Source organism: Dendropsophus ebraccatus, chromosome 14 (genome assembly GCF_027789765.1).
Source record: "Dendropsophus ebraccatus isolate aDenEbr1 chromosome 14, aDenEbr1.pat, whole genome shotgun sequence".
NCBI lineage: Eukaryota > Metazoa > Chordata > Amphibia > Anura > Hylidae > Dendropsophus > Dendropsophus ebraccatus.
The window spans coordinates 42,434,177-42,457,398 of NC_091467.1; the positions used below are offsets into that span (position 1 = coordinate 42,434,177).

The 23,222-nt window shown below is 42.5% G+C and overlaps 1 protein-coding gene across 1 annotated transcript in view; it reads left to right on the forward strand.

Annotated features, from left to right (window-relative positions):
• MMD (monocyte to macrophage differentiation associated) overlaps positions 1 to 23,222 on the forward strand; it is a 46,681-nt gene that overhangs the window by 15,480 nt on the left and 7,979 nt on the right. Inside the window, exons 2-6 of the mRNA XM_069952191.1 lie at positions 7,162 to 7,243; positions 17,318 to 17,478; positions 18,891 to 18,965; positions 20,982 to 21,083; positions 23,062 to 23,131. Of these exons, the coding sequence (XP_069808292.1) occupies positions 7,162 to 7,243; positions 17,318 to 17,478; positions 18,891 to 18,965; positions 20,982 to 21,083; positions 23,062 to 23,131 (490 nt within the window). The remainder of the gene's footprint in view (positions 1 to 7,161; positions 7,244 to 17,317; positions 17,479 to 18,890; positions 18,966 to 20,981; positions 21,084 to 23,061; positions 23,132 to 23,222) is intronic.

The following is a 23,222-nucleotide window of genomic DNA, read 5'->3' on the forward strand; positions in this document are numbered from 1 at the left end:
TTTTTTTATTTACATCCTTGTGCAAAAATTTTTGTAAAGTTTTTTTCTTCCCATCAACACATAATTTAAAAAAAAAGGGAAAATGAAATTTTGGAAATGTTTGCAAATTTAAAAAAATTCAAACAAACTTAAGTATTTAGACCATTTTGTATGACATTGGAATGGGGTCTACCATTCCTCTTATCATCTCTCAGATGTTTCTGCACCTTGATTCGAGTCACCTGTGGTAAATGCAGTTGACTAGAAGGGCCTTGGTATTAGGCGACCAAGATTCTAATGGTCAATGTTGGCCGAGTGCCCAACATTTTTTTTTTCTAAAATTGAAAATTTTCATAAGGAAACCATGGATCTATTCACCCCAAAATGTGTTTTTTCTTTCACCTGAGTGCCGCAGTACCCGATATGTGAGCACTTATGTGGTACACTCATGCAGCATAGTGCATGGGGGTCTCTGCCTGTGGCTGGGCCTCACAAGCCTTAGTACATGGCATGCCTGGAGGCTATGCTGTGGCCTCTGGCTGCCATGGCAACTATCAGAGCCCCATGATCGAATTGCGAGGTTGCTGATAGGCTACAGGTGTCAACCCTGTAAGTGCTGTGGTTGCTACTGACTGCAGCATGTACAGGGTTAAACTGAGACTGGGACTTGTTAAGCCTCTGCCAAATACTTCCAGTGCTACTTGGATGTTATAAGAATTGGCTGTGTATTCTTACTGTATAGCTTTAGCCTAACCTGACATCAGCTTTTCCATGTGGCAAAGGAATTGCTGTTCACAAGAAATCCATAGAAAATGTCACATAACATTGATCACTACAAGTTCCTGGCTCCGGGGGAAGTAATATGACTTTAATTGTGTTAAAGATGCATCATGCTACCTACGGCCTCGGAGATTGCATGTCAGGAATCATTCGTTTATCACTCTTTGGCTGCTCTTGGTTGTGTTCGATTGTTTTATTACTTTTTATAAAACCACAGAATTGGCTATTGTGTCATTTAAGAATTCCGTCAATCTGCCTTCTCTTTTCCTTGTATCTCATGGTGCGTTTACACAGAGAGATTTATCTGACAGATTTTGAAAGCCAAAGCCAGGAATGGATTTGAAAAGATGAGAAATCTCAGTATTTACTCTATGACCTGTTCCCTGTTTATAGTCTGTTCCTGGCTTTGGCTTCAAAAATCTGTCAGATAACGCTCTCTGTGTAAACGCACCATCAGAAAGGTGTGTGAATTATACGGTTGCTGTTGAGGCGTTTTTTTTTTTTCCGGGCTTGTCGTTTGTGTGATAAAGTAACCCCATTAGCACTAACCTCTGAATGTTCCTATGACTGATTCTGCTGGCAGCCTCGTGACCTGTTCCCTTCTGTCCTTGTCTTGTCTCACATGATATACATCATGCACATGATTTGTCCAGGTTTGTTCTACGCCTCCAATGTACATGAACAATGTGAATAGCTCAACACAACTCAACAGCTCGATAGCCCAATAGCAGATGATTTCTCCATATTCAGTGCAAAATGCAATTTTTAGGGTGCGTTCACACGTACAGGATCCGCAGCGGATTTGAAGTTGGAGGTTCAAAGCAAATCATATCTGCGCAATCAAATGTGCTGCGGATCCTGTACGTGTGAACGCACCCCTAATGACTATTACAGTTCAGAACTACTCAGCCCTCTCAATATACTCCCTCATTAGAGAACACATTATGCTGCTCTTATACTCTGCAGTTTTTGCAGCAGCTGTAAAGCCAAAACCGTATATTGCTCATAATGAATTAGATAATATATAGAACTGATGCTGCTACTTCTTTTCTGAATCCTCCGAATTTAAAGAGTATCTGTCATTTAAAATAACTTTTGACTTGTCATCAGGCATGTCAGAAGTTATTCATCGCAGTGGGTGTCACTTTCTAGAGCTGCTGCAATCTAGCTGCGAAGGCGCTTGATGGTGGCGCACTAATTCCGACAGTGTAGCCTTATAGACTTAAATCGTCAGAATTAGCCGATCAGGAGATACAGCTGGGAAGTGGATGACATGGCCCCTGGGTAGGGCTGGGCGATATTGACCTAAATCAATATCGCGGTTTATCGCACATGTAGCCGCGGTAACGATAATTCAACGATAATTATGACACGCCCCTTTTTGCAAACCACACCCACTTGCCGTGCCAAACTGACGACATTTTGATTAAAAAAAGTAAAAAAGAACTCACTGAGCAGCAACCCGTGGTTAGTCTATTATTATTATTATTAGTCATTATTAGGGGACCTGGACATGTATATACAGGTATACAGCCTCTACAGGATGTGTATACACAGGGGGTCACATAGGGATTGTTGTGTATGACTATACGGGGGTGGGAGGGGGGGTGGCTAGGGGTGTATTACTATACAGGAGGTACATAGGGATGGGGGTACGGGTCTATACATGGGAGTGCATATGGATAGAGATGTATGACTATACAGGGGGGGATAGGGGATGTATGACTATACAGGGGGGGCATAGGGATAAGGGTGTATGACTATACAGGGGGGGCACATAGGGATAGGGGTGTATGACTATACAGGGGGGGCATAGGGATAGGGGTGTGTGACTATACAGGAGGTACATAGGGATGGGGGTACGGGTCTATACATGGGAGTGCATATGGATAGAGATGTATGACTATACAGGGGGGGGGATAGGGATAGGGGTATATGACTATACAGGGGGGGATAGGGATAGGGGTGTATGACTATACAGGGGGGGCACATAGGGATAGGGGTGTATGACTATACAGGGGGGGACGGATTGGGGTGTATGACTATACAGGGGGGGACGGATTGGGGTGTATGACTATATAGGGGGGGACGGATTGGGGTGTATGACTATATAGGGGGGGACGGATTGGGGTGTATGACTATATAGGGGTGTATTACTGTACAGGGAGCACAGGGAGGTGTATGCTGGGACCTGTAGTCCCCTCAGTACAGGGCTGTAACATAGGAGGAATAATGGGCTGCAGCAGGCAGGATGCCACACACAGCAATGTCTCCTATAACTTATCCTGCCTGCTGCAGCCCATTATTCCTCCTATGTTACAGTCCTGTACTGTACTACAGGAAAGCCGCTGCCAAGTGCTGCTGTGACATGGCCGCGTCCCTGCACACACAGGACAACATGTGCAGCGCTCGCCGGCCGGGTGTGTGTGTGTGTGTCCCGGACCAGTCCGATCCGATCGCCCCCACACCCGGCCGGCGCGGCCATGCCACAGCAGCACTTGGCGGCGGCTTTCCTGTAGTCACCTCAGTGTGCAGGGACGCCGGACCGGACGGGTGGTGGGCGCTTTGGCAGGACAGGTGCGGTGGGACGGAGCCTCGGACCGGACGGGCGGTGGGCGCTTTGGCAGGACAGGTGCGGTGGGACGGAGCCTAGGACCGGACGGGTGGGTAGGGCGGACAGGTGCGCGGACCGGACGGGCGGTCGCTTGGGGAGGGGGGAGCATTCTCACCTGGACCCTGCTGCTGCTCCTCCACCACCTCCCGCTGATACCAGCGCTAGTGCCGGGCCGCTCGTGTGTGTGCGGGGGGCACTGACAGGACGGGCGCAGGGACACAGAAATACAAAAATACCGCAAATACCGTCCTGGCCGAGTTGAAGTCGGTTAACCGACGCCAGTGACGGTATCGGTATTTTTGCGGTATACCGCCCAGCCCTACCCCTGGGCATTTCTCCTGATCGTGGTGGGTGAGACCCACTGCAATCAGTAATCTTTGACATGTCTGATGACATGTCAGAAGTGTTTGTTTTTGTTTTTTTCTTTTTGTTTTTTTTCTTTTTATGACCGGTACTCTTAAAAAAAAATATATATTATATTATCTAAGTGTTTATGGTCCACACCTGGTTTTGGCTTCAGGCTGTCTTCCAACATTTTACGTTTTTGCTGCAATTTTGGCATAAGTGTGGCAAAAATTGTGCTACTTTAATGCAACTGTACAAATCAAGGTAAGATCGTGCCATAAATCACAAGTGTCCCTCTTTTAGAGTGACAGTCCCACCTTTTGATCCAAATTCTTCTCTCCCTCTTTGCCCCTTACATATCCCTCTTTTTGACCTAGAAATAAGATTTGCATTAATAAACTTTTTATGTTGCTCTCTAGAAAGTGACTGGTTTCTTACTTTATAATAGACCCAAACTTACTTATTCCATCAGGTTGGATCCTAAAAATATTGCTCAGTGTGAGAGCAGCTAGGGAAAAATATGGCAAAGTCAAGAGAGTGGTTCAAAAAGTAAGAGCAGGTCATTGCTTTCACAAACAAGGAAAGGATACAAAGGATAGCAGATGCACCAAATATTCCTAGAGACACTTGACACATAGTTCAAAGTTCAAAGAACATTGGCCACACTACCTAGAAATGATAGAAAGAGAGCACTATCATTGAATTCCATCAGATACCTAAGGAGACGGGGGTCATAAACCCTTTAATGTCTGTAAGAGACCTGAAGCCAGATTTTGTGACAGGACTCTAAATGCTGAAGGTCTTCATGTTATGTCATGTGGAAATGACAAAGGGAAGATACAATGTGTACATGGTGGGGATCACTACAAAGGATGTTACTGGACTGGGATTGCTACAGCGAGCAGGTGTACTTGGCTGGGATTGATATAGCTAAGAGTTTTACTGGGAAAGGATTGATACAGTTAAGGGCCTTTTATCGTGCATCGATCGTTGATCGAATCTCTTAAAGTGACACTGTCACCCTCTATTGGCATTTTGACTGCTCTCCACAGGTGTAAAGTGTAAATGTTACAGCTTTCATTACTTATTTTATATTATACATCATGGTGCTTGTTCTGGTAAAAAGTCATTTTTATCACCTGTGGATTGGTATATGTGGGCGGGGCCTCGCGCCTATGTGCCACATCGCTCCGCCCCTAGCACCACTTAGCCCCGCCCCGCACGTGATGTCAGCGCCACATAGGCCCCACCCCCTCAGCAGCCATTGGAAGGGCCAGCCTAAAGCTCTAGGCCCCACCCCCTAGATTATCCCACACCAATGGCCGCTGAGGGGGCAGGGCCTATGCGGCGATGACATAACAGATGGGGCGGGGCTATGTAGTGCTAGGGGCAGAGCAATGTGGCACATAGGGCGCAAGGCCCCGCCCACATATACCAATCCACAGGTGATAAAAACGACTTTTTACCAGAACAAGCACCATGAGGTATAATATAAAATAAGTAATGAAAGCTGTAACGTTTACCCTTTACACCTGTGGAGAGCAGTCAAATTGCAAATAGGGGATGACAGTGTCACTTTAAGCTGACCTCAAAATCATTGTTAATTGTTGGCGATTCTTTCAGTGTAAACACTCGTAGTTTGCAGGGATCAGGATATATCCTGATTGTATTAACAACTTTATTAACAATTTTTTTTGAGCAATTTAGTTTTTTGACTAAACGCCCACTATTTAAAAGAAAAAAAATTATTGCGTGTAGTCTGCTAAACGAGCAATTAAGTAATTTACCTGTATGTGTAAAGGGACCCTTAGGCTGCATTCACACGTTCCGGGAAGTTGTCCGTGTTCACGGATCCGTGCACACGGACAATTTTACAGTCCATTGCTTTCTATTGGGCTATTCAGATGTTCCACAATTTCACAGATCCGTGATCCGTTCTATGTCATTACTCGGAACGGATGCACGGAAAGGATTCCCCATAGAAATCAATGAGATCTGTGTTTTTTTGAAAAACACGGATGTGATGTAATCAATGTAATTTAAAATGCTTTAACACAGATCAGTGAAAAAAACGGACACGGATGCAAAACGGATGAAAAACGGATTGTTTTGCACGGATCACGGAGGTAGCTGCCAGACCACAATCACGGACCCGGAAAAACACTGAACGTGTGAATGCAGCCTAAAGACCCTACTACATGGGGCGATGTGGAGAGCAAGCGAGTGCTGGCCTGTCAGGTCACTAGCTCGCTTGCTCCTCATTCCTTCACTCGCTGCTGGCGCTAATACACACACCAACAGCGAGGAGGAGCGGGTAAGAGCCAAGGGGGGGCTGCCCACGTGATCGTTAGATTAACCAGGCAGCCCATAGGAGACAGCGCCAGTCTGCTGCCATCGCTTCTATTACACAAAGCGATGGCAGCAGATCGTTAACAGGCTAATCGTTTGTGTTTCGGCCTGTTGTAAGCCAACAATCAGCTGACATTGTGCATGTTGGCTGATCGTTGTCTTCTATTACACTAAAGGATTATCGGCCTACTGGGTGAGAATTGATACCGTTAGATGATATAGTGGGAGGGTACAGGGATTATAAGCACTGTGCAATCTAGAAGATCTAGTAAATGGATACATTCAAAAGTTCTGACCTGCCCCATAGCCGCAAGTACCAGAGGATAACTAAAGATGCATGCCAGAAGTACCGTTGGCAAAAAAGCCTCCAAACAAACATGAACAAAATATTTGAAGCCATTTCAGGTCTGCTCATTTGTGGTGTGTTGCACATAACATATTAGATTGTTATATATGGAAGATAAAGAATACGCCCTATATTTATATTATGAGCCACTGAAATTCGTAGTTACCAGCAGACATGGCCAGTATAAATCGTCTCTGTGCGTCTGTTCTCTTGGTGCCTGCTTGGATAATGGACCCTGGAAAATAACATCTTAGATAATGGATTGTGCTGCCTATATTTAGAATCGTACGTCATGCCCGGTACTCAATGCCATGTGTACTTCATTACAGAGGACCAAAATTACAGTCATTGCCTTTTATTTCTACACATTATCATGGTAACAAGTACAAATGGGCTTTTTACATCAGCAAAATCTTAAAACTTCCCTTATGGCTCCTAGGGTTTATAGTTATCATCAATGTAGCCATCGCACTCGGTAAAATTTCTGGATCTGGAAATAGATCGTCATATATTCCGGGATATGGCAGGATACCTATAAGGGAGACATCTTAAAGGAGGAAGTCTAAATTAAAGTGTCTGCATGAAATCGGCACTCATTACTCTACTTTGTGCCCAGTGTGCTTTCTGTGAGGAAACAATAGATCTGCTTCATGCCCCTGTGAGGTTGATGTCAATAATGTACACATAAACCCCAGCACCTTCCTGCAACTTGATGTATGTGAATTCTAATGATTTCCTCTCTTTACAGGTTCATGAACCACAGAGCCCCGGCAAACAGCCGCTATAAACCCACCTGCTATGAACATGCCGCCAACTGCTACACACATGCAGTAAGTCGATCATCTAGTCAAAATACGACTTAGTACTTAGATGGTAAAAAAAAGTTTCTTTGTATTGCTTTATTAACCCTTTTTTTTCATTGTCCCATTGTACAAACTATAACCTTTTTTTTACTTGTCCACCGTGCAGTAAAATATCATTATAATTATATTTTCTGGGTCAGTACAACTACAGCAATACCAAATTTATACATGTGTAGTTGCTGCAAGGCAGTGTATACAGCAAGGCACAGGCTTTATACCCTCATTACATGACATGCCACCGGCTGCCATGGAAACCATCGGTACCTGGTGATTACTTGACATGGGACAGCTAGGCCGCTGTTGTAAAAAGCCTGGGGCCTAGCCCAAAGGCCCTTTCTTGTAGAAAGACAACATATTGGTGGTCACTATTGGTGTTAATGGGTTTTATTTAATTTTTTTTAACAAACTTTTTAATAACTAAAATCGCAGTATAAAAAATAAAAATTTTACTTCATAAATACCACGGAATAGGAAAAATGTGTAAACAGAGATTAGTGCAAAACCAATAGTATATTTCCAACTTGAGATAATCTAGACATTTAGGCTAATGTCTTAATGTTTAAGATTTTAGGCATTTCTTAATGCATTCTTTGGGAAGCGCGGTACATCATATGTGGAGTATTTCAATCACCTTGTAAAAGTTAAGAGTTGTAAATGCTTTTCAGCAATTATCACTAAGCCGTGTGGCTGAAGATTTGACACGTGGCCAACCGAGACCTAAAAGGAAGTGATAAACTTGTTTGCTCAGATCTTAGTACTTTTATGCCCTCTTTCTCAAGCTTTTCTGTGTGAAGGGTAAAGCATGGTTCAAACAATGCAAGTCTTTCCACCTTAAAGGGATTTTCCAGCGTTAGAAAAACATGGCCACTTTCTTTCACCGCTCCTGTCTCCAGTTCAGGTGTGGTTTGCAATTAGGCTCCATTCACTTCAATGGAACGGAGTTGCAAAACCAACACCCAAACTGGAGACAAGAGTGGTGCTTTCTCTGGAAGAAAGTAGCCATATTATTCTAACACTGGATAACCCCTTTGAAGAGACCTGTTAATTATACAGTGCCACCTTATTTCACAGCATTATCAGAGATTGTAACCCCTCACATTGGACCTAGTGACTGATCTAAAATCACTGACTCAACCTCATACATTTGGGCCTGTTTTATAGGAACTTCATAGTCCAGTAGATACCGCCAACAGAGGCCACACAGTAGCATCCTTCACCCACAAACATTCATCCAAAAAAAAATAATAATAATAATAAAAATAAATAAATATATATATATATTACAGTGTGTGTGTGTGTGTGTGTGTGTGTGTGTGTATATATATATATATATATATATATATATAATATAATATACACTCACTCCCCTGGGGAGAACTGAAAACCCCAATATGTAGCACCCAAACAGATCCCAAAATAAGGGCCTATTCATCCTGTTTTGGCCGTATTTTGGCAGTATCTGTTGGCAGTCTGTGAGAAAGCTATGCTGACAAACTTTATATCACTGTGTATTCCAATGGGCCTGCTTTTATTATATGGTCTGAATGTTATCTATAAGTCACTGCTATTGGTCCATAGTAGTCACTAATAGAACTAGTGGTTCATATGTGCACAACTCAAAAGTGTGGCCTGTAGTAGGTTTGTAGACATTAAGGTTAATAGACTCTGGATGTTTCAGTCAACCAAACCTTTCAGAGAAATGTAATGTAAGAATAGTCCTATGCTTAACAAAAGCTTTGCTGTCTCTTTGTAATGACTTTTATAATCCTGGTGCATGAATCATACAGAGAGAGACTGATCATTTATTAAAAATAACAATGAGTATAAGCAAATGGGGAAAGAAAACACATATGACGTTAGAGTACATTTGTCATTAACAGGATGGCTGAATATTGTAATGCAGAAAACGTGATGAAATAAAGTAGACCTTATGCTGCTACTGTATTAGAACAATAGGAATTAATAAGTGGTTACCTATGCAATTAACTATGAATCAGATCACATATGTCATGTCACCTTGTGTACTGGTTATTTTACGGGATTCTAAGATGTGTGAATAAACAGGTCCTGACACAATAGGTAAAGGTCCTGTTGCACAAAACGATTATGTTTTGTTCCGGACGATAATCGTTTGGTGTAATAGTTCATGCTGAAAGACTATGATCATCTGACAGATCGTTGTGTCTGCTGCTATAGGAGCAGCAGCAGCAGACCGCTGTTTTCTATGGGTCACCCAGACGATCTAAAGATCATTCAGGCAGCCCCTCCTGCCGCTCCCCACGTGCGTGTAATAACACATACAGCGAGCAGGAAACGAGGAGCAAGCAGTTGCTGACATGACAGGTCTGCGCTCACATACTACCTAACATGGGGCCATGTAATAGGGCCCAAAGTGGAAAAACATTGTCACCTTGTATTTGTCTTTACTACTACAGGAAACAAAGTAATAAATGTGAACAAGAGCAGCCATGTTACACTCAAACCATCATGGTTCTCAAAGGACCTCAACTTTTGCTTATGTACCTGTTTAATAAACACTTTCTCTCCGTCACATTTAAAACTTTCCAGAAGGAACTTCCATCTCCCCCCTTTATATTCGAGCAGGCGAAGACAAGCTAAATATGGTCTGGAAAATTTTGTAACTTTTCATCCCCCAACAAAGTTGTAGTTATGAAACACCAATAAGCACCTCGCCACTAATAAAATATCCAGCAGACAAGTAAGAGAAATATTATGTGTTTACATTGTGTTTATCCCAGACAACCTCTTTAAGTTGTAAATAAAGGTCATAGATAAGTTAAAGGACTTCCCGCTTTTATTTTGACATGTAGCCAGTTGTTGGCAACAGTGATGACTTGCCTCAGCCATTGGGCTGCTTCCTGCATGTCAAATTAAAAGCAAGAAATGCCACTCAGCCAGGACTGGGCACCCACAAGACAGATGCAGCAGGGAATTGGGACAGGTAAGTATAACGCCAGACTGAGTCCATAATAAAACATTTGTGGGTCTGGAAGCCCCCTTTAAATGGTGATTAGTTGATATACAAAGTATTAGAAGGTTATACAACATTTCATGAATAATCCGTATTTGCAATAAACCAGAAATCCCCCTTTAATACAGCAGGGAATTTGCTCTACCTGCCAAATATGAGGATTTTTAAGAGCTCTACATGCTGTCACCTTACAATAACCGCACTGATTACTCTATTCACGTAACACAGGCTGGAAATCTGCTTTGCACATATTGATGGGACAATTTCTTCTTTTGTTTTCTTAGTAAATCTTTAAGTCTACAGTAGTTAAGTTGCAGAAGGACCAATCGACCAGTAGATCATGATTGACTATTTGGCCTCCCTCGCCCCTGTAGGAAAGTGACCCTGTTTTCCCCTCTCAAGTGTCCAGTTACAGACTTGGTGGATAATCTGTTATTTCTTGAGTAAAAAGCCTGTAAATACAGCACTTAACAATGCTGCTTCCTGGACCGTTTCTTACACTGTTGTTGTGTTTCTTAGGGATGGAAAACAGAGTAATAAATCTTCCGTGTGATCACACCACAGCCAGCAGGAACATTTAGTAATTGCATCGAGCACTTAAAGTCCTTTCTATTACCGCTAAAAGTTTCCTTCTCCCTGTAAATAATTAAACAAGACTTGCACGCATCATTTCATTCATTTCTTGTAAGCACTCCATAAGTGGCATATGAGTTTCTTTGTAGCCCATAAACAGCACTCCAGGAGGCAGAAGGAAAATTCCAGTCACCAAGTAACGTTACATCAATGACTCCCCCACTTTTTCCATGTGTTATCGATGATTGGACTGAGAAGTGATGCAAAGATGGAAGCTGCAGCTCAATATAGATCTGTCTGTGTCACTAAGTGGTACAAAGATCTCAGGAGAGTATTGTTCCTCCTTGTAAAGACTTTCCATTGGTGTAGAGAGTCATAAGGTCAATTGACCCTTTAAAAAATCATGAAGTCCCTGCAAATTGGCGGCATTTATTTAGTGTTTATGAAGAAAAGGCATATGCACAAAAAGGTAGCACATCAAGAAGAAAAGAAATCTTTATTTAAATAGCCTTACAGTACACAAAATATATATTAAACAGTAAACCTAGGGAGACAAGCCCTAAATGCCACTCAACATTAAAAACACTAAAATGTCATCCTTGGTCCAGCTGGCGTCCCAGCCAGGAAGCCGGGTACGGTGGAACGCGTGGGGTGTTTTTGCTGCTCCCACCTGATAATCCTTTTATCTACTGGAACGCACATGGTGATATTGTTTTCAGTACACTTTTCTTTTTTATTATTAGTCGCTGCATTACCCATTATTTTTGTAATAGTTTGGGGGATTTTTTTCGTTGTACTCATGTGCTGAATCTGGGGTCAGGTAGGGTGTTGAGTCCAGGCTGGGACGCCAGCTGGACCAAGGATGACATTTTAGTGTTTTTAATGTTGAGTGGCGTTTAGGGCTTGTGTCCCTAGGTTTACTGCCCCTGTTTAGTATATTTATTGTGTACTGTAAGGCTATTTAAATAAAGATTTTTTTTTCTTGATGTGCTACCTTTTTGTGCATATGCATTTTCTTCATAGTCCTGTGTTTCTTAACACCCAGGTTATAGGGTGGTGCCCACTATACTCTCTGGTTTGGCATATTTATTTAGTGTTTAGCCATGTAATAGGGCCCAAAGACTATATGGAGTAAGAAGAACAGAAACAGCCTCACTTTTATCTGGTGTTTGGTATTGCATCTCAATCCCATTCAAGTGAATGAAGCTTAGCCATAGTTGCTGAACCCTCCCATAGACAAGGGCGTCTCTGTTTGTAAAAGAAAGCAGCTATATGTTTCTTTTCTCATGCAAAGCCTGTAATAATATGGAGCAGGGGAAGATAAGTTGATGACAGCTGTGGCATAACCATGAGGAAGCTACTCTGTAAATATTAGTCACGTGTAATGCCACTTATCACCAGAAGAAATAGCTCCTTCAGATGGATTATATTCAGCTTATCTACTGTACGTTTCGCCTAAACTGAGGGCAAAGTTCAATGGCTGCCTGCAGCTGATCACACTGATATATCGTCATCTATAGAGATGAGCACATGGCCTTTTGGCATTTGAGTCCAATCATTTTCAAGTGCTAAACTATCGGACTCCAGCATGCTTAAGTTGTGCTAATCTCTAATTATTTAAAGGGAACCTGTTACCGGGGACGCTGGCACAGAGCCCACCCGACACCCCCCCACCCCAGTGCAGCCCCCTAATCCTTACCCTTTTCGGCGGGTTGCGCTCCTAGAGCCGGTCCCGGAACAAAGATATCCGTACCCGAAGCCGTGCACGCGTGCTGCGAGATAAGTCCGATGCCCATAGAGAATGGTCAGTATCCAGGGGCTGCACGGGGGGGTCAGGCGGGATCTGTGCCAGCGTCCCCGGTGACAGGTTCCCTTTAAAGTAATGTGCACTACGTGGAGACTGCAGTGCTTTACAAGAATAAGATTTGAAATCAGAATAATAAGATTTTGTACCATTTCCCTCCCAAATCTTCGTAGGGTCTCTTCTGAAAGAGAATCTGTGATGGTGACTGACTTTAAAGTCCATAGCAGCTTTGGAGCTATGGAGCATTTCTCTGTTTTTGGAATCCACTGGTTAGCCAAAAGCATTAGTCCTAGATACAGCCATGTGGTGCCTCTTTACCATCTTAGACCATGTACTGCAGAACCGGCCAGATGATCTTTCCTGCCGCAGAGTACTGATGCGGGCGCATCGGTGCTCGCCCGCATCAGAACCCCCAATAGCACACTATGAAGAGAGCAGCCGGAGCCGCTCGCTTCATAGTGTGCAGTGGCATGGTTTCCTACGGCCGCTATTCACTGAATAGCAGTCGCAGAAAACTGACATGTCAATTGTTTGCGGTGCCGCTAGGGGTCCCGGCCAGAGCGTATACTATGTGTATACTCTCTGGCCGGGATCCCATAGACACCCGGCCAACAATTTTTTGGTATTTATACGGCTGTTTTTGCAAATTGCAACAACGGCTGTATAAATACGAAAAAATACGTTGTGTGAACATAGCCTTAACATGTAATGTTGAGTTATCTTAACAGGGGCATCTAGTGCATACCCTTATTTAAAGGAATATATTTGAAATGTCCATAGATAAATTAAAGGATTGTCTGGTAAGTGATCATATCACCTATGCAGCCAAACACTGCAGCTGACACTGTCTGTTACGGTCATTCATACTATGCATACATCATCATTGGTAGTAGGTGGAGGGCGACCACTCTTTCTTGAGACATTCTTTCAAAAGTAGGGCATTCCTTAATTGTTTTAACTGAATAATACATCATACATCAAACTACAATGGTTCCTCAACTTACAATGGCCTCAGGATACAATATTTTTAACGTACAATGGTCCTTTCTGGACCATCGTAACTTAAGACCATATGCAACATACAATGCTACAGAAAGGATCTGTGGTGCTTGTAAATACCTAAAGGATCGACCTAATAAAAGTGGCCATTTTACTGGTAAAACCCCAGTATTTCTGAGGTGCATGCAGTGACTGGCTGTCGAGTATCTCCTCTACATATCCTGTACTGCTGTGTGTCTAGTATCTCCTCTGTACAGTATAGTGTGATACTACATGTCCTGTACTGCTGTGTGTGTCTAGTATCTCCTCTACAGTACAGTGTGATACTACATGTCCTGTACTGCTGTGTGTGTCTAGTATCTCCTCTACAGTACAGTGTGATACTACATGTCCTGTACTGCTGTGTGCCTAGTATCTCCTCTACAGTACAGTGTGATACTACATGTCCTGTACTGCTGTGTGCCTAGTATCTCCTCTACAGTACAGTGTGATACTACATGTCCTGTACTGCTGTGTGTCTAGTATCTCCTCTCTACAGTACAGTGTGATACTACATGTCCTGTCAGAATAAGCTGCTCATTTAAGCACCAGGTTAGGGTGGCTTCATTTTATTTTTATGTAAAAATGCTCCAGTCCTCTACATTGAGAGTATTTTACAGTCTCCAGTAGCTCTATATGACTGCTGTATGTGTGGACTTGCTTTACTCATATTAGTTACCGGCTTGTTGTTCTTAAAAATCTTTATTTCTTCTCATTTTGGGATGACATGTTTGGGCCTCCAATTACCAGTTCCCCATAGAATTTTGGTCTCCAGATACAATTTTTAACATACAATGGTTGTCCTGAAAACAATTAATATTGTGACTTGAAGGACCATTGTTACGCTGAAAATTAAAAAAAAAAAGGCTTAATTCTTTTCAGAAAATGATGGTCTATCGGTCATTGTCGTCATTGACCTGTCAAACATTTCTAGTGTTTATGGGCACGTGTAGTTGCTTAAAAAATCCCTATAGCCCTTCACAAATTGAGGCTATGTTCACACAATGCAAGAGACTGGACGTTCCTTGACCCTTCACAGAGGGGCAAGTCTCTGCAAAGATCATCCCGGCCGATACTACAGTGATGATCTTTCCTACCGAAGAGTTCTGATGCAGGCGCATGTGTGCGCGCCCGCATCAGAACTCCCCATAGCACACCTATGAAGCGAGCAGCCATAGTGTGCACTGACATGGTTTCCTACGGCCGATATTCACTGAAAACTGACTTGTCGGTTGTTTGCGGCGCCACTAGGGATCCCGGCCGGAGCGTATACTATGTGTATACACTCCGGCCGGGATCCCATAGACGGCCAGGTAGCATATATTCTCGCAATATATATATCTCGAAAGTATACGTTGTGTGAACATAGCCTGACCAAGTATGTGCAACATTACTATACCAAGAACATCAGGTAGTTTTATTAGCTATGGGTAGGTCAAATAATAAGGATTAACTGGCTGACTAAATAAATACATATATCATCTGTCCTCGTAAAACTGGGCTGACTCATGTGGAGATTGGCTCAGCCATTTTATTACTTATCTTTATTACTTATCACATGCCTTGCATTCCTAAATATAGCATCTCCTATTACATTAACACATGTCCTGTATCTCTTAATCAAATGAGGACCTAAGTACCTGCTGCACTGATAAGAAAACTGTACTAAAGGGAACCCAGAGTGGTTGCACTCACCTTGCAGCTGGGTCTCCAATGGTGTCAGGGGTTCCGGGCTCTATAGTTTTCATGTCCGATAAAATACTTTTTAATTCCGTGAACTAGTCATCTGTCTTGTGACTAGTCACGGCTCTCTGTCCTGTCAGCGCACTCTGCGGGGTGATGGACAGGCAAGGAGGCCTATTAGTGGCTGCTGACGGGCCTCCTTGCCTCTCAATCACCCCACAGAGCATACTGACAGGTGTAAAGCGTAATAATAAAAAAAAAAACTAGAAGCCTAGTAGAGGTATAATGGAGCCACCGTGACAGAGATCACTGCAGATTGGGAGGTGAAATGCGCTACCATGTGCTTCTCCTAGCTTATTGTCCGGATTTGGGAGTAGCTGCTGAGACCCCGTCAGACCAAAACTTTTTACGTGGCCCTGTGACATGTCAGAAGTCTTTTTTTTTTTTTTTTTCCCTTTTTTAAATGGTGCATGAGGTGCTGACATCTGCCAAGTTCTAATGAAATCCATGCTATGTTTTATAGCCAATCCCTACACAGTATTTTACAGTGGTTATCGAGTTATGGCAACTCTCTTACTTTTTACTTATTTTCCTAAAACATGTGTATGTATGTAATTTGTACATGTCTTTCTGTCTGGAAACAACATAAAGTTCATTTAAAAGCACTAATAAATTGTATACATGTAATTTGTGGGTGGAATAAGCCAGTCTATGAGTCACCTAAACAGTAGCTGTAGTTTACCTCTTTTAATGTAAGCTGCTGATGAGTATCTTCTTCTTTTTTGTTTAATCCAGATTTCAGCTCGTACTACATGGGTTGGGCAATGTTCTTGTTTGGATAAAAAAGGCTTACTGTGTGTACACTTAAAAGTGACTGTCAGCTGCAATTCACATTCTAAACTACTGACACTGTTAGCTATTATGTTAAAGCGGTTATCCAGTAAAAATCTTTTTCTTTCAAATCAACTAGTTTCAAAAAGTTTTATATAGATTTGTAATTTACTTCTTTTAAAAAAAATCTCAAGTCTTTCCATACCTATCAGCTGCTGTATGTCCTGCAAGAAATGTGTTCTTTTCAGTCACAGTGCTCTCTGCCTCTGTCCGAGGCAGGAACTATTCAGAGCAGCAGCAAATCCCCATAGAAAACTTTTCCTGCTTTGGACAGTTCCTGTCTCGGACAGAGGTTGCAGCAGAGAGCACTGTTTTAGACTGAAAATAAACCTGCAGAACATACAGCAGCAGATAAGTACTATAAGACTGGAGATTTTTAATTAAAAGTAAATTACAAATCTATATAGCTTTCTGACACCAGTTAATTTGAAAGAAAAAGATTTTCGCTGGAAAAACCCTTTTAAGGAAACACCTGGTACCTTTTTATATGTCCAGCTGTGCTTCCATAATGTAGAAAAATGCTTTCCCAAAGCTTCTCAATTGCGGCAAACTGGAATGCCCCTCGCCCCCTCCCATCTCTTGCTCTGCTTGGAGCTCATCTTCCAGCTGTCAATCAACCATGTGTTTCCCCTGGAGTAATAGAGATATCTAAGGGTCCATTTACACACACAGATTATCTCACAGATATCTGACAGATTTTTGCTGCCAAAGCCAGAAATGGACTATAAACAGGGAACAGGTCATAAAGGAAAGACTGAGAGTTCTCTTTTTTTCAAATCAACTTCTGGTTTTGGCTGCAGATATCTGTCAGATAATCTGTGTGTGTAAACGGACCCTAACAGTGTCACCAATTTGGAACCTGAATTGCAGCCGACAGATTTACTGTGCCTTGTACTGCAGTTTACCATGGCTCTGTCCCATTCAAGTGAGTGGTACTGAACTATGAGTAGTACTAGGTACTGCCATTACAAAACCAACAGTTGTGCTTCCAGAGAATATTATAGATTCTATGAGCCCATTTCATATGCGTCATCGTTTGTCTGTCTTCTTTATCTTGCAGTTCCTCATCGTCCCATCTATTGTGGGAAGTGCTTTACTACACCGCATGTCTGATGACCGATGGGAGCGGATAACAGCATGGATTTATGGAATGGGCTTGTGTGCTCTTTTTATAGTGTCCACTGTATTTCACATAGTCACCTGGAAGAAAAGTCATCTTAGGTACGTACCCCTGTGTGTAGACGTAAGTTCCATTCACAGTTTTTTTTTTTTTTAGTGCCACATGAGCCTCCATTCTGAGGTAGTAAATCCCCTCCAATATCCCTTTTACTCACCTATGATGATAAAGGGAATTTGTCATCAGAAAACTGAGCTTAGACTTCCTGTTCTGTCTGTTGTGATAAGGAATATGCGGTAAAGTGATCTGTACATGCCCCGATATTAAGGAGCAAGCAAGCGCTGACCTCTCGGGTCAGTGCTCGCTTGCTCCTTGTTCCCTGCCCGCTGTTGTTGCTATTAAACGCACTAACAGCAAGCGGGGAGGAAGGGGGGGGGGCGCAGGTACCTGCGGGAGAGGCTGCCTGGACAATCTTTAGATCGTCCAGGTGGCCCGTAAAAGATGGCGACATCTGCTGCTGGCGCTCCTATCACATGGAGAGACAGCCAGTAGATCAATGCTATCATTGTCATTCTTTTTGAACATGTTCTCTTTAGGGTGCCTTCACACCTACCGTATCGTAGCAGAAAATCCGCTGCGGATCCGCAGCAGATCCGCTGCAGATTTAACTAAATGAATGAACACAGCATTAAATACGCACTGTCAAATCCGCTGCGGATCCACAGCAGATTTGTAAGTGAGGATTTGATGCTGTGTTCATTCATTTAATTAAATCTGCTGCGGAGTAGATAGTGGACACGAAGAATAATATGGCAGTCACCAGCACACTAATTCAAACATTTTTTACAAATCACAGGTTGGGAGAACACATAGGAATGATTGTTGGCCTGATAAGGCCGAAAATTGTTCAGTGTAATAGGGCCTTATGTCTGCTTTATCTTGTTAAGGTAGATGTCTTACTTTGGGCTACTTGATAGTGTCAAGTAGCCAAGGTATGTGACAACAGCAGCTCCTTGGGGAATGACCTCTTTAAAGGTTCCCATTCATTTTAATGCAACAGGATAGTTGGTGTCAGCCCCCATAACAATGTACACACAATTAAATAAAAAATATTACAATCAGAAAATAGAAACCTTTTACAATAAAGGCCTATTCTTACTATAGGACAGCCTGTTACCTCTCCCCATATATATCTGTGCTTAGCATTTGCTGGCCTCTAACACATGATGCCTACAGTTTGGAATGGATTTTCACTATGACCGGTCCCATGTAATGGTACATTGTATGCAGTTTGACATTTTTCTATTGTTTGTGCAGGCTGGCTCAGCACGGCTAGGACAATGGAGCTTACTGCACTTCTTTTTGTTACCTTTTTATTTCACGGATGAGCTCCCTGGAGCGTTGTCACCATGTGACAGAACAGTGTCTGGCAACTTTCCCTGTCGTGTTGCATTATTCATCTGACAGCAGCTCGGTTACAGAACTGTCCAGATAAGCTTTCTTTTGTTGTTTGCAGGACTGTAGAGCACTGTTTCCACATGTGTGACAGGATGGTCATCTACTTTTTCATTGCGGCGTCCTACGCACCATGGTTGGTATTAAAGTTTAATAACTTAGTGTGTGTTAAAGTCTAAGTGTCACCTCCATGCACTTTGTCACTTTCGTATTATCTTTACCTGGTCTTTTTGTCATTTTAATCCCTGTATATGTACATTGACAACTAAACAACTAAACACTATGGCATGCTTAGTCCTGGACCATACGGGTTGGTGCAAGACAGTCATTTTCCCATTTATGCAAATTTGTGAAAGTTTTTACTATATATGTTACAGTATGACACCTAGAACCCAGACACTGAGAGGATTTGGATTGTCTATTATAAAATGCACCTACTAGGCAGGTACATAGTGTGATCATTCTATAATATCATATATTGTACAGAATGTACTGTACAGTAATAGGAGAGGTCTGGATAACTGGTTGTGTCTTTGTCCTCATTGAGTTGTACACAAGGGCTGGGAGGCCTTTGAGTTACAGCTTACCCCGTAATCCAGCTATAATTTATTTTGAATTAAAAATATGGCCATATTTTCAGTATAAGGCTATGTTCACACAAGGTAGGTTCCGTGCTCACAGCCGTTGTTGCAATGGCCGTGATTGGTACAGAACCTACGTTGTGCTGCAGGCCGTGGAAATCCCGGCCGCAGTGTATACACAGGGTATACACTCTGGCCAGGATCCCTAGCGACTGACATGTCAATTTTCTGCGGCCGCTATTCATTGAATAGCAGCCGCAAAAAACCCGGTCAGTGCACACAATGGAGCGAGCGGCTCCGGACGCACGCTTCATAGTGTGCAGTGGGGTATTCTGATCCGGATCTGCAGTACCGGCCGGGATGATCTCTTCTGACACCAGCCGTTCCGTTCATGGAACGGCTGGTCTCATACTACGTGTGAACATAGCCTAATAATGCGCTTCATAAAGTCAATGGGATATAGCAGCAGTGCACACTCCATATAGAATAATGTCCGTAATTGATTACGACCATCCAAATAATAAACTTGGTCATTGTTTACGATCTGCTTATGTAAAAACAGCTGGTTTTTTTTCACCAGTTTACGCTTTGCTTTATTTTCACTCAAAGCTATGGCCAGATTTGTTGTTTTTTTTTTTTCATTAACGTGTGTGAACACAGCTACATTCACACATCCATTTATTTTCAAGGATGAAAATCTGGATCCTCTATTTTTTTTTTTCCAGAAAAAAAATCGTCCGTTGTGCATCCATAGTGTGTTCCTTTTTGTAATGCGTTTTTTGCGGCCCCGCAAATAACTATGTATTGAAGAAAAAAAAAAAAGGCAATGGCAAAAATGATGTCATTAGCTGTCCACATCCATGGTGCATCACGTGTGTAGCTACTTCCTTCATAAAATGGCTGCCAGAAGGAGCTTGGTGATGTCACAAAAACAGATAAGTGATGCAGATGGTTTTGCGGATTGCAATGTTCTCTCCGCAAACTTTGCACTCTCCATAGACTTCTATTGGGGTGTCCGTTTCACAATTACGGACCGTATTACAACTAGAGATGAGCAAACCTCAAGCATGCTTGAGTCGATCCGAACCCAAACTTTCGGTCATAGTCATTGGCTGTATCCATGTTTTCCAGACAACCTTAGAGCTTTATCCAAGTTCAGCAGCCCCCACTAATCAAATACCGAACGTTCGGGTTCGGATCGACTCGAACCCGAACCCGGTTTGCTCATCTCTAATTACAACCTGTCCTATTTTTTTGTTTCGTCATGAATTGCGGTTCTGCAAATTTACAGGATGTAAGTTAATGGGTTGTTACGGATTCCGTGAAACGAGTGCTGATCTGCCACTCGTTTACTGGGCCCATTACACGGCCCAATAATCTTTTAGCAAGGGCTGCACTGACATCATGTGACGATTTAGGTCTGATTGTTTCATCAGCTGATCATTGTCTCTATTACACGGAGCGATAATCAGCCGAATTGGCCCGATTATAGCTCCATGTGCAAAGGCCCTTAGTGGAGGTTTTAGTATTACCGGATTTTGAATTATTTATATTTTCATCATGTATTTTAGGCTAAATCTGCGAGAACTGGGACCCCTGGCTTCTCACATGAGGTGGTTTATTTGGTTGATGGCTGCAGGAGGAACCATTTATGTGTTTCTATACCATGAAAAGTAAGTGGTGACTTTTTGTTTCTACATAGCAATATTCTCTTTGTTATTTTTGATACTAGTTTGTGTTCCTTTATATAATTATTATGAAAGATTAGTGCTTAGCACCGTTACCTGTAAGTATGAGTGAGTTTGAGTATGACAGAGGATACATCAGAGCGATGCTTGGATGTTTTTAACTTAGAGTATTCCACCATAACTCCACACACTAAAAATTTAAAGGTTAAAAAAAAAACTAATTGAAGGAGTTTTCTCAGTTAAAAGGAGTACTCCGGAGTCCATGTCAATAAATTATATGTTGCTCCTATTTTTTCTGTGGTGCTGTTTTCAGATCTTCACTGAGAATTTAACTCTTTGAACTAAGATTAAAACCAGTGGGGGTATATTTTACACACAAAGTTCTTGTGAAGAATCTACCATGTGAACATACACTAACATTTCTCCCATTGGGCTGCATGCCTCAAGATATTTTTTATCTGTTACCGCTACAGTGAGGGTCCTTTGGGGGAGCTCATTATAGGCACTTGGAATCCTCTTAGGATCTGTGGCAGGTGTTTTCAGTTTCTTAGGCTACAGCGGAAAAGAAACTAATAGAATCTTGCTGTTCAGTTCTATCGGAATTTTTCTTGCAGCCAGTTTATAACAATTTACTGTTGACATATACGGTAGCCGCAACCTTACTGGTCCCTTGCCAGTCAAGAGAATTTCTCAAATTTACTAATTTGAACTCATATTATCTGAAAAGTTCTCTACTCTTAGGGTGTTCTTACACGGGCCAATGAAGGCCCGATAATAACTGTAAACGAGCCTATTACTCGGCCCGATTATCGTTTAACAAGGGCTGCAGGGACTTCCTTACCGATGTCTTTGCAGCCCTTGCTTAACTTCATTCATTACCTGTCCAGGCTGCAGGGCTCCTCTTGCGGTCTTTTCCCCAGGTCCCGCACGCTCCAGCTTCAGAGCGGCCTGTCTCAGCTGACAGGCCGCTCAGCCAATCACTGGCCACGGCAGTCCCGGACAGTAATTGGCTGGGCGGCCTGTCAGCTCAGACAGGCTGCTCTGAAGCTACAGCGCACGGGACCCAGGGAGAAGACTGCAAGAGGAGCCCTGCAGCCTGGATAGGTAATGTATATCATTAGCCGCCGTCCGCGCACCGCTATTACACGTAGCGATGCTTGGTCGGCGCCCGACAATTATAGGTTCAAACCCATATCAACGATCAGCCGATGATCGTTGTCATCGGCTGATCGTTGTATTTATTACACGGAGCGATAATCGCCCGAAATGCGCCAATTCGGCCGATTATCGTTCCGTGAAATAGTACCCTTAGTCAAAAGCATTGAGATAAGCAGGAGAAAGCATAATTAAAAAAACATACACGCTAGACGCATGTCTGAAATAATAGTAACTGTCAATGACAAAGGCTGCAAAAATTGTTTAAACTGGTAATCTGCTCAAACAAAACTTTTAATATGTTGCTGCCCTTGGTGAGAACATAAATTGACTATTCTTCACTTTCTGCGCTCCCCCAGTGTGCTCCAACGCCATCTTCTGGTCCCAGCTGAACGATCCCTCTTTTGAGACTGACTCGTCTTGGCGGTGACAGCCCACTCAGCCAATCAGTGACTGAGATGGGGCAGTGCGACAGATAATGATTGGCTGAGCAGGCCATGACCGTAAGTGGTGGTGGTGTCGTTCAGTCAGGACCTGATGATGGCATAGGACGACACCTGGGGAGAAAGGAAAGGTAAGAATATTTCATAATGTTCTCCCAAAAAGCAGCAGCATATTATATTTTTTATTTAAGACTATAACCTTTTAAGACTATTTAGTTGAATTTGCTCCTGAACTCTACTGTTTTGGATATCTGTTTGTGTGTGAAGTTGGTGTGGTTACACATTTTTCTGATGTTTTTCAGTCCATTTTGACATTTTAATTTTGTTTCCACTTGAGCCATTAAGAATGTATTTCATTCTTCTAGGTATAAGATTGTTGAATTGCTCTTCTACCTAGCAATGGGATTTTCTCCAGCTTTAGTAGTGACATCAATGGTAAGAATTTCTATGTTCATGTGAAATCTTGTTTAAAAAAATATAACTTTTGAAATTTTGTAGTTCACACAAATTCCTGAATATCGTAGAC